A 25,967-nucleotide genomic window follows, 5' to 3' on the forward strand; every position below is an offset into this window, starting at 1 on the left:
GACCTGGGATCGAGCCCCGCATTGGGCTCTCTGCTCAGCAGGGAGCCTGCTCCACCCTCCTTCCTGCCAACTTGTGATCTCTCTCTCTGTGTCAAATAAATAAATAAAATCTTAAAAAAAAAAAAAAAAAAGTTTCTTGAGTCAAAACAGATTCTCTCTCTCTTTTTTTTTTTTTTTTCTCCATAATAGATTCTTTAGAGTCACTCTCACCTCTTAAGCTTGTACCTGAAAAATTGGGTTTACACAATTGATAGCATGCAAGGACACATCATGTTTTATCTGGTGAATTGCTAAGGTTTTAAGTGATTCTAAATACTACTTTAGAAAACAGTAGTGGCTTTGAAAGTAGGAGTCTGGTGAGGTAAATAGGTTATACTCGAGATAGCAGCTGAAGGGAAAACAAATAAGTCCTGTGAGAGGTAGCTGTCAAAGTGTAGCATCCTGAGATGAACACTGAACACAAGCACTGGAGGCTGAGAAGAGCACAATAGCCTTTTAGTGAGAGGATATTCTGTGTTAGAGCATCAGAAAGTGATCCCTCTATCAACTAGCACTTCTCTAGTGATACCAAGGAAGATTTTAAACAACTACAAGATGACACATTACTGAAGCAGTGATCAGTTTTCCATCTCTTCCACTTTGGTTATCATGTGGTCATTGATGGGGTTTCCAATGATTAAATCTGCAGTTATAAGAAAATCTTGCTGGAATTCTTTCTGAGTAGGTTCATTGAATTCTTTCTGAGTAGGTTTATTCCCCAGTTATATTAGGGAATTTATGTGAAAATTTTTATTTTTTATTCAACTTCAAGAAGCATTTTCTACAATTATCCTTGTATATCATCTACTTATGTTTTCTAGGTATTCTTAAATTCCAATAGAAGTAGTGAGAAGTTGATAATGATTATAAATACAAAGAACAAAACAGTATACAGAATAATATAGTTGTATAATACAGTAATTTATAAATGATGTATGGTTTGTGGTATTTATGTAGTGCCTTTTTCTGAGATACTTCAGACTACTTTGATAAAAATTGTAATTACCTATTAATATTTTATAGATGAAACTAAAATATAGTATGAGATTTACCTACCCCAAGGTAAAAATGAAAATTTAAGAAGGTTTAATTTACTTCCATTTTGTATTAGATGTGTTAAATACTTAATAAAATAAACATATATTTTGTTTCAGGAGATACTTTTTATCAGTGTTCACCAAATGATGTCTATTTCTACATATCTTTTTAAAACAAAACAAACCTATCTGTCTATCCCAGTCTATTTTGGAAGAGAGGAATCTAGAGAGTTTCCCTAAACTCATTTTCAGGGTTTTAAATTCTCAAGTGTATGAGACCCTCAGTGTTGGATTGGAGTTTTATATCTTTTTCCCCTATGTAAATAGTTAGGACCTCTTCAAGGCAAGTACAAATACGGATGAACAGCATATAAAACAAAATCCTACTAGATCCTCTAAAAAATCTGCTAGCTGTATCATCAAGTTCTAAGGGTGTCTTTGATGTGTTCTGGATGAAACTGCATTACAAATAAAACAGTATTAAGTATTTCCAAAAAAAAATTGGGGGGCCTATTTAGAGAAAAATTTCTCCCTATAAAGTTCTGTAGAATCTGTTGTCTCACTCCTATTCCATTTCCATTTATCTCCTCTTTCTTTAGGAGAAAAGAATTATTAAAAGTAGATTAACAAAAACATTTTACAGAAATAATAGTAAGTTTAAACTTAGGAAAGAACTCACTAATGAGCCTATGTATTGTAGGGGATGTGGGTGATCTTTTGCCTGCTCTCTAAAAAGCACAGATTAAATCAAGACTCAGTCCCAAACATAACTCTATATTTCTTTATCCTATTGCTATGAACCATATCCCAAACATTGTTTTCGTATATACTTAATGTTTCACTGTAGGTCAGTAATACCACTACATAATTTACTGATAAATGGTGATTGCTACCATGACATTTTTTTAACAGAAAGGGAAGGAAAAAAAAAATCCTAAAATTCACATGGAACCATTAAAGACTTTGAATAGCCAAAGTAATTTTGAGCAAGAAGACCAAAGCTGGTAGCATCATACTTCCTGATTTCAAAAGCTGATTACATATCTGCAGTAATCAAAATAGTATGGTACTGGCATAAAAACAAACATAGAGACCAATGGAATGGAAGAGGGACTAGAAATAAAGCCATGCATATACATTCAATGGATCTTGGCCCAGGGTGCCAACAATACATAATGGGGGAAAGGATAGTCGCTTCAATAAATAGTATTGGAAAATTGGATAGCCACAGGCAGAAAAATGAAGCTAGATCCTTATGCCATACACAAAAATTAACTGAAAATGGATTAAAGATTTAAATACAAGACCCCAAACTATAAAGCTCCTGGGAAAAAAAAAACATAGGGAAAAAGCTTTTTGATTTTGGCAATGATTTCTTAGATGTGACACCAAAAGTATAGCCAACAAAAGCAAAAACAAACAACTGGGACTACATCAAACTAAAACTGAAAAAAGGAGAAAAGGAGACAGTCAACAAAATGAAAAAGCAACTTATGGAAGGGAAGAAAGTAGTTGCAAAATTATATCTGATAAAGGATTTATGTCCAAAATATATAGGGAACTCGTACAACTTAATAGCAAAATAAACAAAAAACAAAAACACCTACAAAAAAAACACAAAAACAAACAAAACACTCAATAACCTGATTAAAAAATAAATGGGCAAAGAACTGATTAGACATTTCTTAAAAGAAGACATATAAATGGCCAATAGGAATGTTACAAGTTGCTCAACATCACCAATCATCAGGATAATGCATATTGTAACCACGATGAGCTATTACCTCACACCTCTTAGGATGATTACAATATAAATAAATAAAAGCAAATACAAAAGAAAACAAACGTTGACAAGAATGTGGAGGAAAGGGAATATTTGTGCACTGATGGTAGAAATGTAAAGTGGTGCAGCCATTATGGAAAACAGTATAGAGATTTATCAAAAAAAAAAAAAAAAAAAAGAGGGGTGCCTGGGTGGCTCAGTTCATTAAGCAGCTTTTGCTCAGGTCATGATCTGGGGTCCTGGGATGGAGTCCTGAATTGGGCTTCAGGCTCAGTGGAAACTGCTTCTCCCTTTCCTTCTGCACCTTTGCTCCTGATCTCTCTCTCAATTAATCAAATATTTCCAAAAATATAAATAGCTAGCTAGCTAGCTAGATAGATAGAAATACCATATTATCCAGTAGACTCACTTCTGGGTGTATACCCATTATTATTAAAATCAACATCTTGAAGAGATATATTCATAGGAGCTAAGATATGGGATCAGCATCTCGAAGAGATATGTATACTCTCAAATGCATTCCAATATTCACAATAGCTCAGACATGGAAGCAAGCTAAATGTCCATTGACAAATAAATGGATAAAGAAAATGTAAGAACTTAAAATGGCATATTATCCAGGCCTACAGAGATGGAGATTCTGACATTTGTGACAACATGAAAGAAACTGCTAAGTGAAATAAGGAAAGTACAGAAACAAGGAAGTACAAATACTACAAGATACCATTTACATGCAGAATCTGAAATAGTCAAACTCATAGAAGCAGAGAATAAAATGGGAAAACCTGGGGGGAGGGGGATTGAAAGTGCAATTCAACTTACTTGTTGAAGGATACAAAGTTCACTTACCTAAGATGAGTAAGTCCTAGATATCTTCTCTACAGCATAGTATCTATAGTAAACAATACTCAATTGTGTATTTAAACATTTGCAAAGAGGATAAAACTTATGTTAAGTGTTCTTATCACACACACACACACATAATTCAGAGAATGAGAGGAAGCTTATGGAGGTATAGATATGTTTAGAGCATAGTATGGTGACAATTTCATGGATGTATACTTATCTCCAAATTCATGAAGCTGTGTGCATTAATTGTGTAGAGCTTTTTGTGTGTCAATTATACCTTAATAAAATGGTTTGAGAGAGAGAGAAAGAGGTGATTGCTCATGAAAAGGTATATTTAAGGCCCAGGATAATATAAGAAAAATTAATAGATACCATAGCTTTGTTTAATTTATGGGAAATTTTTATTATCCATGAAGTTTGTCACTGTTCAGATAGACTTACAGATTAGCACATAAATACATAATAGTGCATTCTACATTGTTATTACTTACTTTAATGTAGAACTGAGCAATGTTTTATCAATGGGTCATGTATTTTGAATCCCAGCTGGAAACACATGATCTAATACATGGTTTCACTATGTGAAATGCTGCTCACAATTAACTATTACCTATGACCTCGAATTGATTGATAGATTTTACTCAGACACTATTTCAGGTGAAAAAGAGACAACTTCTTCTTATAAACTTCAGATGGCAAAAGATATGATAGGCATGCAAGGTTTTTTTTCTTTACCTGGCACCTGACAGACATTCAGTAACTTTTCCCTTCCTTCCGTGAATTTCTATGTCATCCATCATACCATTCCTCTATAGTTGATATACTGGTAGTGCTGTAGGGGAATTTAAGTCATCTGTAATTGAGGAGCATATGAAGGTAATCCAAGGGCCACATTTTGACACATTCACATCCTTCAGTCCTGTTATGCCCAAATTCCAAGACCCCCCAAAGACGACCACCAAAGTCCAGAGTCAAAGCCAAACAGCAAGGGTCGTTTATTACGAGTTCGAGCCCAGACCTCCGCGTACTCGTTGCTGGTGACGCTAAGAGGTCCCGAGCTCAGGATCACAACACTTTTATACACTATTTTTTGGGGAGGCAGGGACTTAGCATACATCATAGTATCTTGTAACAAATCGCCACATACCACGGGAAAATCAAGAAGGAACTCTATAATATGACCGGCATGCTACAGAGCGGGAAAAGGCTGGGAACAGATTATTGGTTAGGTCAAAGGGCTGTCATTCTTCAAACTGCTTGGTTGGCACCACTAGGGTATGTGTCACCTCAGGATTGGCCGGGGTCTCCCTGTCAAGCCGCGGGGTGCCAGATGGTTATTATCTCTTGCACCCATAGCTGGGTGGAGGGTCTGGGAGCAGTCATTTTGTCACGTCCAATTCTGGGTGGGGGTTTCTCTGGCTCCAGATGACTGTTATCTCTCGGCCCAGAGCTGGGTGGGGGTCCGGGAGCAGCCACTCTGCCAGGTTCAGTTCTGGGCAGGGGTTGTTTGGTTACAGAGTGCCTATAGAAAGTCTCTTGGTATTTTTCCATCTCCTCATGGGTTAGCAAGCGAAGGTACAGAAGCAGAAATAGCAGTAATGTTTATAATTTAGGCATCTCAGTCCTAGCTCAAATGCATTTTCAGACAGGCCTCTCTCTGGTCAATCTATAGACAAAGACTTCTCCCTATTTTTCTCTTTCACATTATGCTTTTATTTCCTTCAGAGCAGTCATTTCAAGCCATAATCTTTCTGCTTATTTGATTACTCATTAATTACTTAAATGTGATCCTCAAGGTAAGGCTTTCCCTAACAATTTTATCTAAAATTCCATGTGCACACATACACACGTCTATGCAAAATGACTCCCTGTCATTTTCCTACTTCTATTTTTCTCCTTAACATTTATTACTTTTAAACATCTACATATTTTGCTAATTCATCTTGTTTTTGTCTGCTTTTCCCACTAGAATAGATTCTTTCCTTAGCGCAGAGATTTTGCCTATTTCATTCCCTGTTCTTTCCATAACACATAGAACAGAGCCTGCTCATGATAGGTGCTCAATGAATATTTCTTGGAAGAATGAACTGATAATTATAGTAGAACATAAGTTCTGTGAGAGTAGGAATCCCACTTGCCTTTTTCATGGCTGTTTATATAGTGAGTGACATGATGCTTGCCTTACAGTATGAGCAAAAAATATTTGTTGAATAAATGAGTGAGAAGAATTATATGGTGAAGAGATAGTGGGGAGAAGACCTTTGTGGCATTTTTGTGTATTTAAAGAGTTGACAGAAGGCTAGTGTTGCTGTAGCTCTCAAAGCAATTACCATATAAATGAGACAGAAAAGAGGTTAAGAGCCAAATCTGTGTACACTTAATAGGCTGTGTTAAGAATTCTAGGTTTTTATCTTAAAGGCAATGGGTAAGTATTCAAGGTGTTTTAATGAATGAGACCAAGAAGGATAATGGTGTGCAGAAAATCACGGAATTTCTATGACATATTATGTCTTAGGAAACCAACACAATTCTGTAGTCCTGGGAAACCATATGGGAAAATTGAAGACTTAATACAAAGTGGTCTATGTCCTTGTCCCTCTCCTTTTCTCTTCCCCTCCAAACACATTCTACACAGGGTACTAAAGCAGCCCTGCCACAGTTGATTCACATTGCCCTTGTCGCAATGCCCTTTCTTTTCTTTGTAAATGTAAGTTTTCTCTTTTCATGCCGGAAGGTACTGCACCATAACTCTGAGATGAAATGAATGAAAGTGTTTATGTATATAAATTCCATAATTTTGACATAAAGCTTGCAGAATCATGGGTATTATGGTGGAAACAAAACATACAAAGAGAAAATGTGACATAACTTTGGGAATTTTAAGCCTTTTCATTAATTTTGAATCTTTCCAGGGGAAATATATTTGTGTCACACTATATTTTACTTACAGATCATCAATTATGGATTAATAAGAGAATAATCTATAAGTGGTTAGTATGCCATATTTTTCCACACTATGCGATGACAGATTTTTAGTATCTAATATTAGAAATGGAAGATCACAATGAATATATAGGTTTATATATAAAACTGAATTTATTAATTTATAGTAACCAAATATGGTTGATATTCAGTCAACTCTACTGAAATGTGCACATTTTCTCACCTAAGGAAATCTACCCAGTAGGCCAATTTGTTATCAAAAGGTTGTTTGGTAAGCATAAAGTTAAGATATAGGACGGTATAAATTATTTTTATTAACATGTTAACTCTAATAAGAATACCATCATGCTATATCTGCCTGGAGTATAGCTATTTGTAGACAGAGTAATCAGCTGAAGATAAGATAGTTGAGTTGTCTAATCAGGGTATCCTCCTTCTGGAGAGTGCTTAATAAAGCCTGACATATTCTGTCTCTCAGAATTAAGTTTTTAATGTTTTCACACTTACTCCCTTTTGTTTATTATTTTATCATCACCAATTAGTTAAGATTCAAGTCATTATTGCTTTCTACTTGAGAATCATTTTAATAAAAGGACTTTATTAGTCTTTTTGGGGAATTGTTGGCTACCTACCTAATTTTTTTTTTTTTAAAGATGCAGATAACTTGGATGGGCTTGGAAAGAATGATAGTGAAATATTTAGAAGTACATATAAGGGAAGTTTAAAGAAATAGAGTTTGAGTAGCCTATAAAAAAGAAGGTTAAATGTTGGCCTTAAAACTGTCTTCAAGCTTTGGAACATTTATTATAGTTTGGTTGCTGGTAACAAATTGTTCTCCTTCCCTACCAAGAGCATAAAAAAACACAGTTGTCTTAATTTTTACAGCTGGAAGGTTGTAGATTAGGTAGTAGGAAGAATTTCAAGTTATTAAATACTGGAATGTTGCACTGAGGGAGATTGTAGAAACACTTTCCTTGCAGATTTTAAGGTGGTGTAAATATTCTACAGTGTGGTTTGATATGGAAATAATATTCATGGAATTATTTTAGCACAGCAATATTCTTTTGGAGTCCAGACATTTATACATATTAGGCATATATTGAACAAGAAGTTGATTTGTTTTTATTTTTCTTGAATTTCAACCTCCAATGTTAGGTCCATAATTACTTGCATTCTTAAATATCACCTGTTCTTACTATGGGTTTGCTTCTTAGAGGTATTTTTCAAAACCATTTAATCATTTTTTAACCTCTTCAAATTGATAATTATTTGACTTGCATTCCTAGATTCGTTCTTTTTTACACATATGTATGTACGTATATTTATTTGTATGCATATATATATATATAACAAAAATATGTCTTTCTAGGATCTCTTGTATTTAAATTACCCATGTAACAGGATTAACCTGTTTAAAGCTGAAATAAGGGTACATTATTCTCTTTCTTCAAATGGCTATTAAACACCTGGAGCCAGGCCACGAGGTCACCATATGTTGGTTTTCAGTTTTCTTTTGTGTGATACCATGATAAGTAACCTTTCTAATCAGTGATGCTCCTTTCTGACCCCTTCAGACTCTGTTCTCCCCCTTGGCTGTCAGGATCCTTTATTGCAAACAGCTGTTAAAAGATGTTACTGATAGGGTAGTCAGGACAAAGAAAATGTTTCATATACAGAGCCAAAGACCCAAGATGGCATAAGGTTTAGAGTTTCCCAAGGGCAGAAAGTGTGTGTATATCTCTTCTATGATCCTTACATTTGTTTAAAAAAATTAAACAAACAAAAACCATCTAGCTGAGGGTTGCCGGGGGAGGGGGATGGTTTAGGGAGAGGGTGGTTGGGACATTGGGGAGGGTACCTGCTATGGTGAGTGTTGTGAAGTGTGTTAGCCTGATTATTCACAGACCTATATCCCTGGAGCGAATAGGACATTATATGTTAATTTTTTAAAAAAAATCTAGCATTAAAGAACCTGTTTTCTCTTTGTATACTGTTTTACTTCCTTAATGATAAAATAATTATAAAATATTTTGGTAATTTTATGATATCTCTTTCCCACTTGTCTAAACTGCTAATTTTAATTTTCCCAAGGAAATCAAAGGGCTCTTCATCCCATTTTTAAGTATCTTTTAAGAACTATAATTATGAAAACATATAGTTATGAAAACATTGGGAAAGTTAATTCCAATTTCTTTTATTATTTTGGAAAGCTTTTTGAGTATAAAATAATCAGTTATTCTATTCTGATCAACAAGGACCTAGTTCAGTTTTTTACAAACTTGTTTTCTGAATATGTTGTTTTACTTTAGATAATTACTTTAAAACTACAACACTTATATGTATTTTTATTGTTACTTATATTTGCTATTTTTTATTGTTAATGTTTGCAAATAGTGTCATTCATTTGAAAAATCAGATAGACTAGAAGTCTGGGAGTTAATATTAAAATTTTAAATAAGGAGGAATATTTCAAGTGTCTTGTCTCTTGGAAGACCATGGAGTATTTTTGAGGAGTATTTGACAGTATCTTTTAAAAATCCAAATACAAAATATTGTTACATTCAAAACTTCCAATAATAATAAGTTGATGTCTAAGCTTGTATAATGAGTGTATATGTTATGAATTAATACATCATAGTCTTAATTTAGAGATATCTTCCTTTAAAATATAGGTATAGGATAAGAGAGCATTATGAACATTGAGTAAGTTTTTATATTACATTAGAAAACATTTTTTTATTGGCTTGTGACTTTATTCAATTGTAGTATGTTTAAGAGAAATAAAGTAATTAGGTTATGTAGAGATATTTGGAGCATTAATATCAAATAGAGCTGATTCTAATCCAGGTTTGGTTAGGATTGAAGCAAATTGCTAAATCTTTCTGAACCTAACGTTTCTCACATTTTCCAAGATTTTAGTGATGATTAAATGAGATACAAATATGAATATGCCTCACATAGTTATTGACTATACCCTGAAAAAGTGTTCATGTTAGTTACTTTTTTTTCCTTTGCCTACAACATTGCTGCCCAGAAGCTGTGAAGTGTATGCTTTAGTATCTTCAGTAATGGGAGATTCAGTTTTATTTCATCATTGTTCAGAAGACCTTTTTTCTATACATTGAACTCAAATCTGCTCCCCCTGGCTCTTACCCATTTATTCAACTGACTTCTAAGTTGGCATTTATATTTTGTTTCTATTCCTTTATATGACTTGCTTCTTAATGTCTAGGAAAAGAGTTTCAGTTTCAAAAACATGACAAACAGTAAATACAATCACTCTTCCAGGTATAAAACAGAAAATGTCAGAGTAACAAAATGAATAAAACTTAATTAAATATTATTTATTTAGCTACAACATGTGTTTCTTTTTTTTTTTTTAAGATTTTATTTATTTATTTGACAGAGAGAGATCACAAGTAGGCAGAGAGGCAGGCAGAGAGAGAGAGAGAGAGAGAGAGGAGGAAGCAGGCTCCCCGCCGAGCAAAGAGCCCGATGCGGGACTCGATCCCAGAACCCCGAGATTATGACCTGAGCCGAAGGCAGCGGCCTAACCCACTGAGCCACCCAGGCGCCCCTACAACATGTGTTTCTGTGATGAAAAGACACATGAGTAAATTAGCAGACTGTGGAGTGATGCCAGTATAATGCATACATCTTATTTTATTCATATATGATTGTTTCCTAGTGTATTAATGATGTGAAGTTAAATAAGCTTTCTCACAAAGAGAAAATCTATAGTATTACATAAAGTCTCATAGAAAAAAATCCTGCAAGTCCAAGAGGGGTCTTTACTAACGTAGTAGATCACTTCTCCATTCCCAAAGCTTTAAACTATCAAAATCATGAGGGCAAATAAAAAAATCTATAATTATACATCCTTTGTGCTATTTTTAAAAAATGGTCTGATAAAGAAGATATATATACCTTGAATATAATTGTTAATTTTTATGAAAATGGTGTCTGTTGGAGGCAGATATCCTCAAAGACCTATATCTCTAAGTAGAAAGCATCAGAAGTCACAGGGTTTAAGGCTACAAAGGGTTCAACTGACTAGGGTGCTGGGATCAAATGCAGAGATTTAACAGTGCAAAATTTTCTGGCTGTGAAATTGCATAGGTTTTCAGTGGTCTGCTCCAACATTATTTTTCCAATAAATCCTGTTTTCCTCATAAGTGGTCTTACAGAATGCAGGGGTTTTCACAGGATGCGTTCATTACATTTCAACAAAAAGCTTGTGTATATCAGAACAAAAAGGGTATTCCAGAAATGAAGAGGTGTTTTAGTTCAAATGGCAAGCTGGTGACCTGATGTTTTCCATGTTAGAATAGGAGATACCATCTTGGGTATGAGGTAAAGGACATTTCTACTATGAAGAAATAGCTAAATGGAAATAACAAGTGAGTGTCTGCCCTTTGCTTTAGATGGGAGAAAATAGCTCACATAAGAAACTGAAGCTCTATCTGCCTCACATAAGAACAGAGTATGACTTTGTACAGTCTCCATACATGGTGTTGACCAAATACATCCACATGAAACAAAAAACAAGTGAAACCTTGGGATGTATGATAGAAAGCTACACTTCTGCAATTCAGGAAGCACAGGATGCTCCATGAAAAAAAACAAGATTTCCTGAAGACAAGCTTGAAGAGAAAATAACAAACAATGTGAGGGAACAATCCACCAGGACATGAACAAGCAGAAAGATTAGCACACCAACCAAAACATATATAGTAAATACAAAAAGGATTTAAGAGACACGGTGGTTAGAATGGCAATATCCAATATAAGTTGAGTAGAATTTCTGGAAGAATGGGGAAGAATATTATAAAACTTTTGTAATATACAACTAATTATGTAACTAATAATTTTCAGAATCAAAGAAAGATACAAATTCAAAGCATGAGCACCAAGTAGATAAATAAAAGAACACCAAGATACAGTGGTGAAACTGCACTATAGCCAAAACAAACTCTTGAAAACAGCTAGACCTGATCACAAAGAAACAGTGATTAGACTGACAAATGATTTTTCATCAGCCTCCATATATGGAGTCCAGATGACAATGAACTTAATACCTTCAAATGCTCAGATAAGATCAATGTTAGTCTAGAATTCTATAAGTCAATTAAAATATCATTTTAAAAATGAGGGTATAATAAGTATATTTTTTTAAAAATGGAGAACAAGAGTCCCTTGGTACCTGGGTGGCTCATTCAGTTAAACTTTAAACTCTTGATTTCAGCTCAGTTCATTATCTCAGGGTCGTGAGATTGAGCCCCACATCAGGGTTTGTGCTCAACAGGCAATCGGCTTGAGATTTTCTGTCTCCCTCTCCCTCTGCCCCTTCCCCTTCCTCTGTCTCTCTAAAATAAATAAACCTTAAAAGAAAGGGGAAAAAAAAAAAAGAACAAGAGTCTCTTGCTAAATAACTCTGAAAGGATGCATGTGAAAAAGAAAGAATTTTTATTCAGAAGATAAGGCTGGGACATAAGAAATAATCAATAAACACATTGATCTGCTTTAAAAAAATGAAACAAAACAATGATTATCAAGTTTGGGGCAGTGAGTGGTTCACAAGCTTTTAGATTTTTGTAGGCAAGGGAAATTTCTCCCTGAAAATAAGCAAACCAACACACGGTTGTCAACTTTTAATTTTGCCAAGTAGAAACATTTTGTCAAGACTGCCATTAACATCTACACCCAAAAACCCTGCTCTCAGGGACCTTACAGTCTATTGTAATACCTTAAAAGGAAAAAGAATAAAACTAATAAATAAGAAGAATCGGTTAAAATAAGAAATTTAGTTTCTTTTAAAAAAATTTAACCACAAAAGAAAAAATTTAACCACATTGATATCACTCTTCTAATTTTGTCACAGAATATTAAAAACTCCATAGAGCAGTACAGATCTATGGCATTTAAGCTCTATGTCTCATTGCACCCTACCTTCTCCCTGGTTTCTGTAAATTCTTTGATAATGTTATTTTTTCATTACACTAATATAATGCCTAGTGAATAGTAGATGTTCAAGAAATATTCTTGAATGAATGGGAAATAGTGTTTTGTTTTATCAGGCAATCCTCCCAGTTGGTTAGAAGTTGAGCGCATGAAATTAGAGAGTCTATTTCCAAATTTCCCTTAGTGAAGACTGTTGATAACTTCACTCTCCTTCCTTAAACTCAAGGGCAAGCACAGAGACCAAAATTTCTCCTAGAGAGTCTTCCCAAAATAAATTGTAGGGTTAGAGAAGGGAATCACTCTAACATAAGCAATGGTTTATTAGTTCATAGAAGTCATAAGAGTAATCTTAATAAATCTTAACTTCTCCTATAAAGAAATATGAGTATGTGAAAGAGAACTATGTTCTTCTTGAGCTAAGATGGTGGATAGTCCAAAAAATCACCAATCTTTCTCACTGACCATACTCTATCATCTTATTTATTTTATTTAAGGAATAATCTACTATGATGGTTGTTGTACAAATTCCTCAAGAGCCAAAAAACTTCAGAATGCATTTAAATTACTAGTGAACCATCTTGGGACCTTAGGGTACTTATTTGGCAGCTGATAACACCTATGTATATACCCATGCAAATATATCTTCCATGTTCTAGGATCCAGCAGTTTAAAGAAGGGTATTTCTGAGTGTACAAATATGTTCTCTGGGTGCCTGGGTGGCTCAGTTGGTTAAGTGTCTGACTCATGATCTTGACGTCATGGGATTGAGCCCCTCATGGGGTTTTGTGCTCAGCATGGAATCTGCTTGAGATTCTCTCCTTCCCCTTCATTCTCCCCCTCTGCTCCTCCCACTCACTTATGTCCACACTATCTCTCTCTCTATCTCTCTAAATTAAATAAATAAAATCTTTTTTTTTTTAAAGGAAAAATTCTCATGTTCTTTCAGGTACTGTGCCTCTTGCTATCTTAGTAAAAAATAAAATTTTCTTAGTTTTCATCTTTCAAGTGAATTTTTTTTTATCTTGCAAAATCTTAATTGAGATGTCATGATCTTTATTATCCAAGTTGACATTTCTAGATAAGAGACCTATTTGAAAACTCTTCAGAGCCTTTTCCGAGAATAGTTTAACATCTTGGGAGTATTTCCTATACATAGATTTATAGTCCCGTGCTTTAGCCTGTAATTTGTGGGAAGTTAATGCCCTAGCAAAATTCCAATCCCCAGGAGTCCACTAGGTAATAAAGTCCTGTTAGCAGTGGGAAACTACCTTTCAAAATGTGTTATTCTCTATAGGATAAGAAGGCTCTATCAAAGGCTGTACTATGAATCTTGAGATTAAAGTTTTGGAAAAAATATCTTGAGCCCTTGACGTTTTGGGTAGAGATTTTCAAGGCACTTTTAGCAAAAAGAGTTTCTCTAAGTTGACCTGTTATTGTGTTTTCCTAATAGAAACTATGAACATTGTCTTTTTCAATGACAGAATTTTCATTTCACAGTTCTATCTAAACTTCAGGCTTCTTTTACTTCTGTCTAAAGTAAGATTTAGACCTGATAAAAATCATAAAAGATCAGGAGTATAGTCCAAGATTATGGATAATTTTTTTTGTAATCTTTTAATACATTTTTTAAGTAATGTTTTTCTGTTGTAGTGAACACATTTTTCTTTGAATATGGATATTTTTGAGGTATGGGATAGTATTTTAAGACCCTAAAATGTTAGTTCTACTATTTTTCTAATATTAAACTGAAATAATATATTTAGGAACATACATTAAGAAACTGTCTCCTATAGGAAAAGAACACTAAAATAGTATAAATAACTTTCTCATAAAAGAGAAACTGAAACTTTAAAGAAAGGAGAAAGTACATTGAGTTGTAAGAACAGGAAAATTATATTATGATCTATAAGTACCTGTTGTTTATCTTTTGTAATGTTTTACCTTTCTTCTAGCTCAGTAGTTCTCCAAATAGAGTTTAAAGTAGATAATAAAGTAAAGTAGTTATAGAGTAGATTTATTCAGAAGCATTTTTAAAGTCTAATAGAGGGGAACCTGGGTAGTTCAGTTGGTTAAGCATATGCCTTTGTCTCTGGTCATGATACCAGCGTCTTGGGATGGAGCCCTGCCTGAGGCTCCCTACTCAGCAGGGACTGTGCTTCTCCTTCTATCTCTGCCCATCGCCCCCCAACTCATGTGTGTGAGCTCTCTCTTTCTCTCTCTCTCAAATACATAAATAAAAACTTGTTTAAAAAGCCTCATAGAAATTATATGTCTCCTTTTGTGCCTGGTGGAAGGGAGCATCCTAAAGAGGACCCCAGGGAAATCCTCTCAATGTTATACCCTGTGGAGCATTTCCACAGTGAACCAGTGAATTAAATACGTTACCATTTCGTTTCTGAACTGTGTTTATTTGACATAAGATTTTATAATGGTGTTTTGAGAGTAAAAAGAGCAGTTGGGGAATAATAGCAATGAAAGTGAATGTTATACATAATTTTACCTTTGCTCTCCAGATTAATATATTTTTATTTCAAATATATGTGTTTTATACTAAATGGTTCTGATTTAATTTCAAAACTTATAATATCAGTAATGATGCTAGTCAGTGATCATATATTTAAAAAACTGAAAAATTTGAGTATTTTCTTCACAGAAGTCATAGTAAAGAAGACAAGTCAGCTTTAAATAACATCTGAAATATGTCAGTTATGAAAATGACACATAAGAGCAGCATTTGTTGAAAACCACATTTCCCTTTCATGCAGGTGGGCTACACTGATGATCTGCAAATAACATTGCTAGATTGTTCTTTATGAATTTTAGAAATAACTCCCTGTCCTTGCCCATGGTCTCTCTCTCTCTTTTTTTCTTTTTAAAATGGTATTTGAATATTACAGTAGGTCTAGGAAGTCATCCCATGGTAACACTTTATTAATAATTGGTAAGTTTGTACAATTGTATATTCTTAAGAATAATAAACATATTTCCTTTCTACATATTCATCCATTTTCCCTACTCTTTTTTTAAAATAAATTTTGAACAGATTTTTAAAAAATGATTTTATGTATTTATTTGACAGAGATCACAAGTCAGCAGAGAGGCAGGCAGAGAGAGAGAGAGAGAGAGGAGGAAGCAGACTCCCCACTGAGCAGAGAGCCCAATGAGAGGCTCAATCCCAGGACCCTGGGATCATGACCTGAGCCGAAAGCAGAGGCTTTAACCCACTGAGCCACCCAGGCGCCCCTCTAATCTTTGATAATAATGAAATTTCTTTTTCTTTTTTTTTTCTTAAGAATTCTTTTTTAAAGATTTTATCTTTAAGCAATCTCTACACCCATTGTGGGCCTTGAACTCACAACCCTGAGATCAAGAGTTGCAAGTTCTACCGACTGAGCCAGCCAGATGCACCAGGGCATTAGTGAAATTTCTATACACTGTTTTTTATAGATCCTAATTTTAAAAACTTAGTATTATTTATCCACTAAAGTAAGAATTATAAAGAAAAATAAATGATTCTGCAAAATGGGTAACAGTATCTTGCACAAAAATCTTCATCTTTTATGCTTCAATAGCAGAAAAACACCTGGGATATCTTTTTAAAGTAATGTCGAGTGCACATATGTATATTTTATGGAAGAAGTAGACATGATTTTAGTCTCTACTTCTGATCAACTTGCTTTTTGCCTTCTTTCCTAGGAAGTGTGTAGAGAGCTCTGGTGTCTCAGCAAAAGCAACCGTTGTGTCACCAACAGTATTCCTGCAGCTGAAGGAACACTCTGTCAAACTGGGAATATTGAAAAGGGGGTAAGCTCAAATGATTTATTATCTATTTGATAAGTAGATTGATCCATTTCTGGTGTTGATATTCAACCCCTAGGAAATCATACATACTAATTTAAAATGCACTTGAGAAAATGGTAGATACGTTGCCTGATGAATTAATTGGTACATATAGATATCTGCACATTGCAACGGTTAGGAAATTACAGTGATTATTTATTTTCAAGCTCAATTGCACCTTTCTGTGCATATATGTGTATATATTTGTACAGAAAATCCAATAATCTTATTGTCATATAATAAGTGTGCTTAGTCATAGAAGTTGAGGTTTCTTTCTGATAAATAATTCCCACAAATATATTTTATAACTAGAGTCAAACTAGAGTTGATTTAAAATTACAATATAAGAGAAAGGGCCAATAGTAAATAAAGAATTCACTGAGCATAGAAATTGTAGCTAAATAATTTTAGTTTGATCAGTCTAGTTTTAAAAAAAATCATTATTAAGAATTGTTCCAACAAATAAGAATAGTTTATGCTATTTCTGGAATTCTTTAGGAACTGTTTTATATGTGAATTCTAGAATTTATTGCTACATACTGAATTTACAATAATAACTACTACTGTCTTCTGTTCTCAGTTCTGAATTTGTCCATGTTAGCTGGGGTATTTTCAACAAAGATTACACTGAATTTCAGGTTGCAATCCGATGTTTAAATAAAAGAATGAAAGCTTTTGGGCAGCTGTCACAGTTTTATTAATCCTTGCTGACGGCTTCATTTAGGACCTGTAACCTAGTGCCATGTTGATGGTTTTTCCATGCTGAGTTTGGAAATGTTGGTAAATTGTGCTAAATGTATGAATTGATAGGGTCATTTTTAAAGGATTAAGGATCTTTTTTTGAGACATTTTACATAGCCAATAAAAATACAGAGACCTTCACACACTACCAAAAATTCCTTTTTTTTTTTCACTCAAGTAATAGAAAATATTAAGAACTGCATTCTTGAAACAGTCTAGGTTTATTTTGGAGTCAGCAGTTCTTGTCAAAGACAAGTAGCAATTTACATCAATCTGTACTTAGAAGAAATACATAATAGTACAGGGGAGAAAGTTATAGGTTATAGTGAGAATCTCTTTCTTTATTGGCCCTTGATTGGTTATTATTCTTTTTTTTTGATTGATTATTATTGTTTTGATCTAGTACATAGTTTCTTTTTGCCGAGAATAATACTATCACTAAACTTGATGGCTCTTTTTATTTTACTTTATTTTTAAATCCCAAACATAAAGAGTTAATTCTTTTAAACATCTCGCAGTCCTCCTACTAGCATTCTATAAATTTATATAATCACTTCAAGTAAGGAAACCAGGAGTAGAGGCTATCTGAGAACACATAGCTCAACCCCACTAATCATTTATATAGTAGACACATATTTAATATCTTATCATTTGTGCTTAATATTAGGACCCTCTAATATTATATCTTACAGCTATTTGCACATATATGATAGAGGGGATTTTTTTTTAATTACTGACAGTTTTGAGGGATACCAAGAAAACACTCTCAATAATATTAAAGCTAACAGTATCAAATTTAAATTTAGATAAACAAATAGAGATATAATACTTTAAAGCATACACACAAATAAGCACAGACAGGAGAAAGTGAATAAAATGGGACAAAAATATATTTGATTTCTTAAGATTCACATTCTTTTGTTTAGAGCTTGTTTAAGTAATCTCTACTCCAAGCATGTACTTGAAATTATGACCCTGAGATCAGGAGTGGTATGCTCTTCCGACTGAGCCAGCCAGGCACCCCCAAATATTCACATTCTTAATTTTGGTTAATGGTTGTCAACTTTTTGATCCCTAAATCCTTTCTTCAAATGAAGTCTATACAATTCTGACATGTACATTTAAAAAAATGGAAATACTCTTTTTAAAAAATTTTTTAAATTTTTTAATAAACATATAATGTATTATTAGCCCCAGGGGTACGGGTCTGTGAATCGCCAGGTTTACACACTTCTCAGCACTCACCAGGAAATCCTCTTGTTAAAAGAACTCCTTGCCTACCTCCTTACCCTGTCCTTGGACCCTTGTCAGCTTCTAACATGCCTCAACAAAACATCTTGGACTCCATGAAAAACTATTTAAGAACTTTGTGAGTATACAAAGTTTGTGTATGAAGAGATCATTCATATTCACAACATCATAGTTTAATATAGTCAAGATGTTGGATTTCACCATCTAAAATTAATCTACAGGGCTCCAGGCTCAGGATAAAGCCTACTTTAAATAAATAAATAAATAAAAGATTAATCTTACCAAGCAAATAATAGCCATTCTTTCAGAGATGTGGAAGATCAATAGAAAATTTATGAAAGTGACTAACAAATCTTAAATGAGTGAATGAAAAGAACAAATACATATGCAAACTTGAAAGGAAAGGAGCAAAGTGCTGGGAGAAGACCCTCAATCTACTTATTATTGTTAATAGTGAATTTGTGAAAAGGCTTTCAAAGTACCAGATCAACCTACATGTTTAAGAGAAAAAAATACAAAGACCTAGAAATGGAAGCTGACCCATTCTTTATTTTTTTAGTTTTTATTAACTGCACTTGCCATGTTATTTATTTGCTAATTTTTGTTGTTGATTTCAGTTTTTTTTTTTTCTTAAAAGGGAAACATATTTACTTTCTCCAAATACAGATTTTTCTCTTAAGGCTATATCTATTTGGAAATTAAACCAGAACTCAAAAATAACCAAAAAAAAAAAAAAAAAAGGAACGAAATTAAACCAGAACTCAGAATTTTTACTCCAACTGAAACAGCCATGCAAAGAGCTAGTGACACAGTTAAATTAGAAATTTCAGTTGGTCTAGTCAATTTTGTGTGGCATTAAAATATAGTTGGTATTATCAGTATCTATGATGGTGATGATGATGATGATGATGATGATAATGAAAAATTTTAAAGTATTTATGCTGGGCCAGGCACATATTTGTTCTGTTTAATGTTGGCAAAAATCCTATGGGGGGGGGTACTGTTTTAACCCCATTTTACAGATGGGAAGAGTAAGACTTGAAAGCCTAAGATTACACAGCCATTTAAAAGCAGAGCTAAGACTGCAACCCAGATCTTTCTGATTCCAAAGTTGAAACTTTGCCCCTCTAAACTGCCTCTGATTTTACCTTACCCTCAGATAGGAAATTTTGCAGAGAAAAAAGCAAATTTTTGTTGTCACAGAAATAAATAAGTCACTGAGCCTGAGATTGGTGGTGACAATGTATTTTACCCTTTAATGTTAAGTGGATTTTTCACTTATCTACCTGTAACAATTACAGTGAGAAAATACTGTGAGCAGAACATTGAGGTAAGAACATGCAATTGCGTTACAATTGGCAAAATAATAAATCTCCACTTTAAAACAGGAGAGATCTGGGACTCCTGGGCTTTCGTTTGGCCGGAGTCATAATCCCAGGGTCCTTAGATGAGTCCCATATCCAGCTCCTTGCTCAGCAGGGTGTCTGCTTCTCTCTCTGCCCACCACTTCTCCTGCTTGTGCTCTCTCTCTGACAAATAAATAGAGAAATAAAATCTTAAAAAGAGAGAGAGAGATCTATTTCAACATTTTGTGGAGATCTTGTAAGGATGGAATAAGAAGATATCTCAGTAAACATTTTGTGGACTTCCTTAGTGGGAAGGTGCCAGTGTATATAACTAGGACATCATCATTCATTTCCTTATTATTTTTTCAACCTTAGATGATGGTGGGCAGAAAATTCTTCACCGGACTATCTTAACTGGCACTAATGAGCATCGGAAAGCATAAGCATGAGTGTGTGTGTCTCAGAAACATGAATGGAATACCCATGGCTGAACTCTGTTCTTAACTTTGGATTTCAAAACTACTGTCTTCAAAAGGAACAATAAAAAACCTATATCCTATGTAGCCAGCAGGATAAAACCAAAGCTGCTCATAGTTTTTTGAATAAATACTTAAAAAAAAAAAAGTTGGGGGAGGGGAGAAATATTGCTCAAGTGATAGCATAGACATATCCAGAGGACTGGATCCACAATGATCTCGTCAAACTCTGGCTGCAAAAGATATGGGATCCCTGCCCGGGGGCGCAGTTCCACAAATGTTCCGTGTAAGTATGGGAACTGTTCCATGCGCATTTAGCAGATGGAGTAAGAAATATGGCCAAAAAATTAAAAACTGATCTTTGCGTGAGTCCTGGGGGGTCTGACATCGCTATTACAGCCATTGGATGTTTGCCTGAATAAGCCATTCAAGTATTGAATAAGAACCATATGGTCTGAATGGATGTGCTCAGGGACAGTAGCATTAACCAAAGGAGGACATTTGAAGAGCCCAGACGGTGCACTGGCACTGTGTGTCCACGGGTCACACTCCTACAAATCAATCAAGATAGCTCTCAGCCAAAAGAGCTTTCCTTAGTCATGGCATCAACAATAGCTCTTTGCACAGGAATCAGAGGGATGCCATACATGATAAAATAATAAAGATTTAGACTGTAAAAACTCTGGTAGTAGTGTTGGCATTGTTACTGAGCAGGATACTAAGGAAAATCAAAACTCAATCTTTGCAACGTCTGATGGTGACCAAAGAAGTTTCCAATACTTGGTTTACTGCCAAAAGGTTCATTTAATGATTCTACAAGAGCAATTAGAGATATAGCCCAGTATTTAGGCCTACACCTACATAACACTGATTCCTAGTATCTTTGCATGGGAAACATCGGACTGGATTAAAATAGGATTATTATATACCCTTTTAAAGCACTAGATATGTAATAAGACATTTGCAGCCCTAGATCTTAACTCACTTGAGAGTAGAATATATGTTTTGACTGGGTCCCAAACTATAAACACAGGAAGTGAAAAAACAATATTCCTTTCAATTGCTCTAGAAATTTAAATAGTATGGGATGACAAGTTCTGATTTAGAATTTGGGCTGCAATGAGCTTTTGCATTCCTGCACCTGCACAGTGGAAAGATAAGGCTTTTAATAGTGCTGTGCTCCAACTTTCAGCTTTTCTGATGTGGGAAGAATGTTCCGTATTGAATCACCAATATCACTTCCTTCAAAATCTTAGGATTTCCTTAGGGGTCTCTCATTCCAGATGCTGGCTGAACCCAAAGTGCTGGCTATGGTGCAAGATGTACCATAATCATAACTTTAAATGATTCTCATTAAAAAATATATATTATATATATTTTAAAATACTGTGTATAATCATCCTGAAATTTTGCTTCGTGGAATTCTGATAAATTCTCATTTACATTGTCTGATTTGTAATATAACTTGTTTGAACATAATTTCCTGATGGAGATCATGAAATTGAGTGGTCCAATATCAAAAGATGTTATTTATTAATGGGTAAGTGTTTTTTTTAAGCAAACTTTTAAAGCCTCAGTGGAATGTATCATCTTTCTAGATCATTTTAAAAACATATTTATTTTATTTAGAAGGAATGTGAAAAGAAAGAATGAGCAATGTTATTTGATATCAATGAGATTTTGTTCTTGAAATGTGATAGTTTTACTTCTATCACCTTTCTGAATCTGTTTTAACATACCTGAATTAGCAAAAAGAAGGCCAAGTTTACCCAATTTATCCAGAAAATTTAGGCTGAAGTAACAAAACTGACATTTAGACCAGTCCAAAATTACTAGTTTGGATATAACCTTTGAGAATAAAGATTTAAAACTGGTCTTCATCTGAATATTTAACTTATGTAGTTTAAGAAATGAAGTAAAATTCTCTGCCTGTAAAATAGAGCTTTTACAGGTTTAGCAACTACAGGTAGAAAAAAAAGAAAATAGAAAATACAACACTCAAAATTCTCAGCTTTATTCACTTATAGGTTTATATACTTTAAGTTGCTTTATTTGGTGTAATCTAATTATATTACTTACGACTTACATTAAAGTCTTGGTGTATATTGATGAACGTAATAATCTAGAAAATTAGCTCAACTTGTTCCACATGAAGTTCCCTAGAAGTTTCTTAAAGTGTTTATTATTAAGTTAAATAAGTTTCTTCTCTAAAATCGATGTACTATGTTAAGATATTTACCAGTGCTGGAGCAGAGAAATAACAAGATTTCCAAAGAAATCCTTTACTGTAGGTATAAGACAGGGAGCAATGAAGTAAAACTCAAAAGACCATTTTGCCAGAGATCAATATCAACCACGTCTTTTGTTAGATTTATAATTTCTTTGAAGGCATGTCTGCATAGAACTAATTTCTGAAGTTGTCCTAATTCAAACCACATTGGATCTGAAAACTAAAGTTAGTCCCTATCTTTATAGGTAGGGAATCTGAAGAAACAAATTACTTGCTTTGTCTCAGAGATATTGCTAGAATCAGAACTCAGGTTTGTAACACAGACTACATAAGACTGAATTATCTTGCTAACTAATTAAGTTGTTAGCTGGTTATTAAGCTAAACACTAGTCTTTTGTCAATTGCTAGATAACTGATACCTACAATACTTCTTGGATTTTTCATTTCTTAGCCATTAATATTTGTTGTTTAACTTGATGATACAATTTTCTTTTATGTTATAACTCCATGGAACAGGTATAATTCAGTAGTATGAATTTTTGCAATAAAAGTTACGGGTAAGTGTCTTATGAAATATTGCTATGTAGATACTAATTTATGATAAGAACTGAAGAACATCCTACAAACTAAATATTGTGTTTGTCTTTTACGTTAAGTGTAAGTTTTAACAGGAAAACAAGCAAATTTATGTGACTTCTCTCCCTGCCCTGCATTTTGTAAGCATCTAGGAAATATATATAACAATATTATAAAATACTTTGGAACTTACCTCTTTCAGGATTCTTATGGCCTTCATCATTTCTGTGTCCCCTGAAAAATGCAAAAAATAAAGTTTTTATCTCTAAATTATAAAAATACTCAAAAAGGTCTGAAATAACTTGTTGCTGTACAATTGTACCGAAGAGTTTTTATCTCTAGAGTTATTTTGTATTTTATGAAGTAAAGATAGTCCAGTATACTTTAATAGTCTAATATGCTTATAATATATAATCTTACACCTACATTGTTTTTTCCTCAGTGATTTCTGTATATTTTGGACAGAGAATCCTTTTTCTGTCCAAAGTGACTTTAGGAAAGTCAGCCTCCTTAAGGTTCTGGTTTACTCCTATGAATAAATGAAGTATTTAGATAACATGAATTCCAAAGTCCCTCTGAGCTTTAGATGCAACTCTGTGATTATATAAAATAAATATAAAATCAAATTTGAATGTTATTTGATATCAATAATGCTAAATTTTCAACGTGAAAAATGGGTAAATTTTAAGATTGGTAATTTTTTAAAGTGTTAGTTGCCATTAATTGAAACCACAGGGAACAAAATCAGTAATTGATGATCAGTACTACATTGCTCAGTTACTCCCATAGGAAAATAAATGCAGTCATAGATATTGCTTGGCCCAAACTGTGACTTTTGTGTAGGTGAAGGCCTAACACAATTGGGATATCATTATACAAATGGTTCATTTTCAAAATCATTTAAGTAAACCGTAGCCTGGCAGCTGAAATATTCTCTCCCTCTCAGGAGTATGTTGTTATTAGTAGCCCTGCTCTCAGGATTGATACTGTATTATCAGTTCAGCCAACTACAATGGTTCACCATTTGGACAGTTGTTTTTTTTTTCTTCATGGTAATTTTCACAAAACTAATTATCTTTCATAATATCCTATGTTAATATTTATTAGACTTGGGATCAGAATGCTTTGCCTTATAAACAATCAATTTTGGCTTTGTCTTGCCTAATTTTTGAAGGACAAATGATAATTAATTGGCCAGTACTTCTCAAAAAAAATTCCTTTTATGTTGTTAAAACTATTGAAATTGGCTGAGTGCAACTACCATGGAAACAAAGATGAATTTGACTTTTTGTTTACCCTCAGTATCTCCTTTCTTACATTTAGTAACCAGAATAGAGCACAGAATTCTATAATTTAAGTAATGTATTCATTCATTCAGTACATTTTTGTTGTGTATCTACTACCAGCTAGATACTGTTTTAGACAGTCAGCATTTCTAATAGAACACTCTGTGATGGTGGAAACATTCTGTATTTGCTCTGTCCACCATAGTAAGCACTAGGCACATGTGGCTATGGAGCCCTAGAAATGTGGCTGGTGGGTCTGAGGAACTGAATTTTAAATTTTAATTAAATTTAAATAGCGTAGTTATGGCTATATAATGCTGTATATTAAATATATATGTATTTTTTAAAAGATTTTATTTATTTATTTGACAGACAGAGATCACAAGTGGGCAAAGAAGCAGGCAGAGGGTATGGGGAGAAGCAGGCTCCCTGCTGAGTGGAGAGCCTGATGCGGGACTCGATCCCAGGACCCTGAGACCATGACCTGAGCCGAAGGTGGAGGCTTAACCCACTGAGCCACTCAGGAGCCCCAGTATATTTGTATTTAAAACAAACAAACAAACAAACAAACAAACAAAAAACAGGCTTATAGAGGACAATTTGGTGATTGCCAGTGGTGGGAGAAATGGGTTGACTGTTTTTGGCTTTGACTTTTTAGTTTAAACAATTTTTTATAATAAAGGATATTAAAAATTCTGTCAACAAGTTAAAAAAAATGCTGAGACCCATCAACTCTAGGAAGAGATAAATGTGCATCACTCACTGTGGAGAGAAACAAATCTTCCTAAGGGTGCTTATTGATTTCTTTCCACATTCTGGAAGATTTGTGTGGCCTTCCAAGAATTCAGTATCATCATCATCATCCAGGACTGGCAGGGACTTAACTTTCTCCAGGACTTTGGAAGGATATGAGTGCTGTCCACACCACATTTAGATCTCTGCAGTTGCATAAGCCTCATTCCTACATGTGAGCATTCCATTTTAACAATGATACTAGCTAATATGAGACAACCAGTGTTCTAATCACTCTATGTGCCCTACTAGAGGAATGGTGTTATAATTCCCATTTTACAGATAAGAAAATGGAGAGCCAGAGAAATTAAGAAATTTGCCCAATGGTTACTAATACTTACAGAACTTTTACCACATACCAGATACTTTTTACTCCCTATGTACCATGTTCTTCACATTACCTTTTTTTGCTCTCACGTGCTATAGGCTTTATTATAATTTACATTTTTATTTATGATGAAGCTCAGGTGCAGGTAGGTCAAGTTACTTATTCAGTATCTCAGTTCTTATTCATGTCTCAGTTCTCAACTATCATACTATCCTGCCTGTCAGGATATATTTTGCTAGAATAACTTGATTATTTGTGGGCTTAGATTCATTGCTGAATTTTCCCTTCAAAGCATAGATGAATTGCCTAAAGTGAGTGTGGTGCTATGTTCATAATTTTTAAAATAAGTAAACGGCCTTATGTGCATCTCCTGGTTTTACATACTAATGAGATGAGACAAATACTAGAGAAGTAATTTGAAAGTAATTTGAAAAATAAATAGGGTAATTTAAAATAGTGGTAAGTACTAAGAAGGAACTAAAACAGGAG

At 34.0% G+C, this 25,967-nt stretch overlaps 1 protein-coding gene across 5 annotated transcripts in view; it reads left to right on the plus strand.

Annotated features, from left to right (window-relative positions):
* Positions 1-25,967, plus strand: part of ADAMTS6 (ADAM metallopeptidase with thrombospondin type 1 motif 6) — a 313,953-nt gene that overhangs the window by 181,162 nt on the left and 106,824 nt on the right. For 4 of the 5 annotated variants that reach the window (XM_032336137.1, XM_032336134.1, XM_032336133.1 and 1 more), the window contains exon 12: positions 16,309-16,416. In XM_032336137.1, coding sequence (XP_032192028.1) covers positions 16,309-16,416 — 108 coding nt within the window. The remainder of the gene's footprint in view (positions 1-16,308; positions 16,417-25,967) is intronic. The other variant, XM_032336135.1, reaches the window with a different exon arrangement.

Source organism: Mustela erminea, chromosome 3 (assembly GCF_009829155.1).
Source record: "Mustela erminea isolate mMusErm1 chromosome 3, mMusErm1.Pri, whole genome shotgun sequence".
In the NCBI taxonomy this organism is placed as follows: Eukaryota; Metazoa; Chordata; class Mammalia; order Carnivora; family Mustelidae; genus Mustela; species Mustela erminea.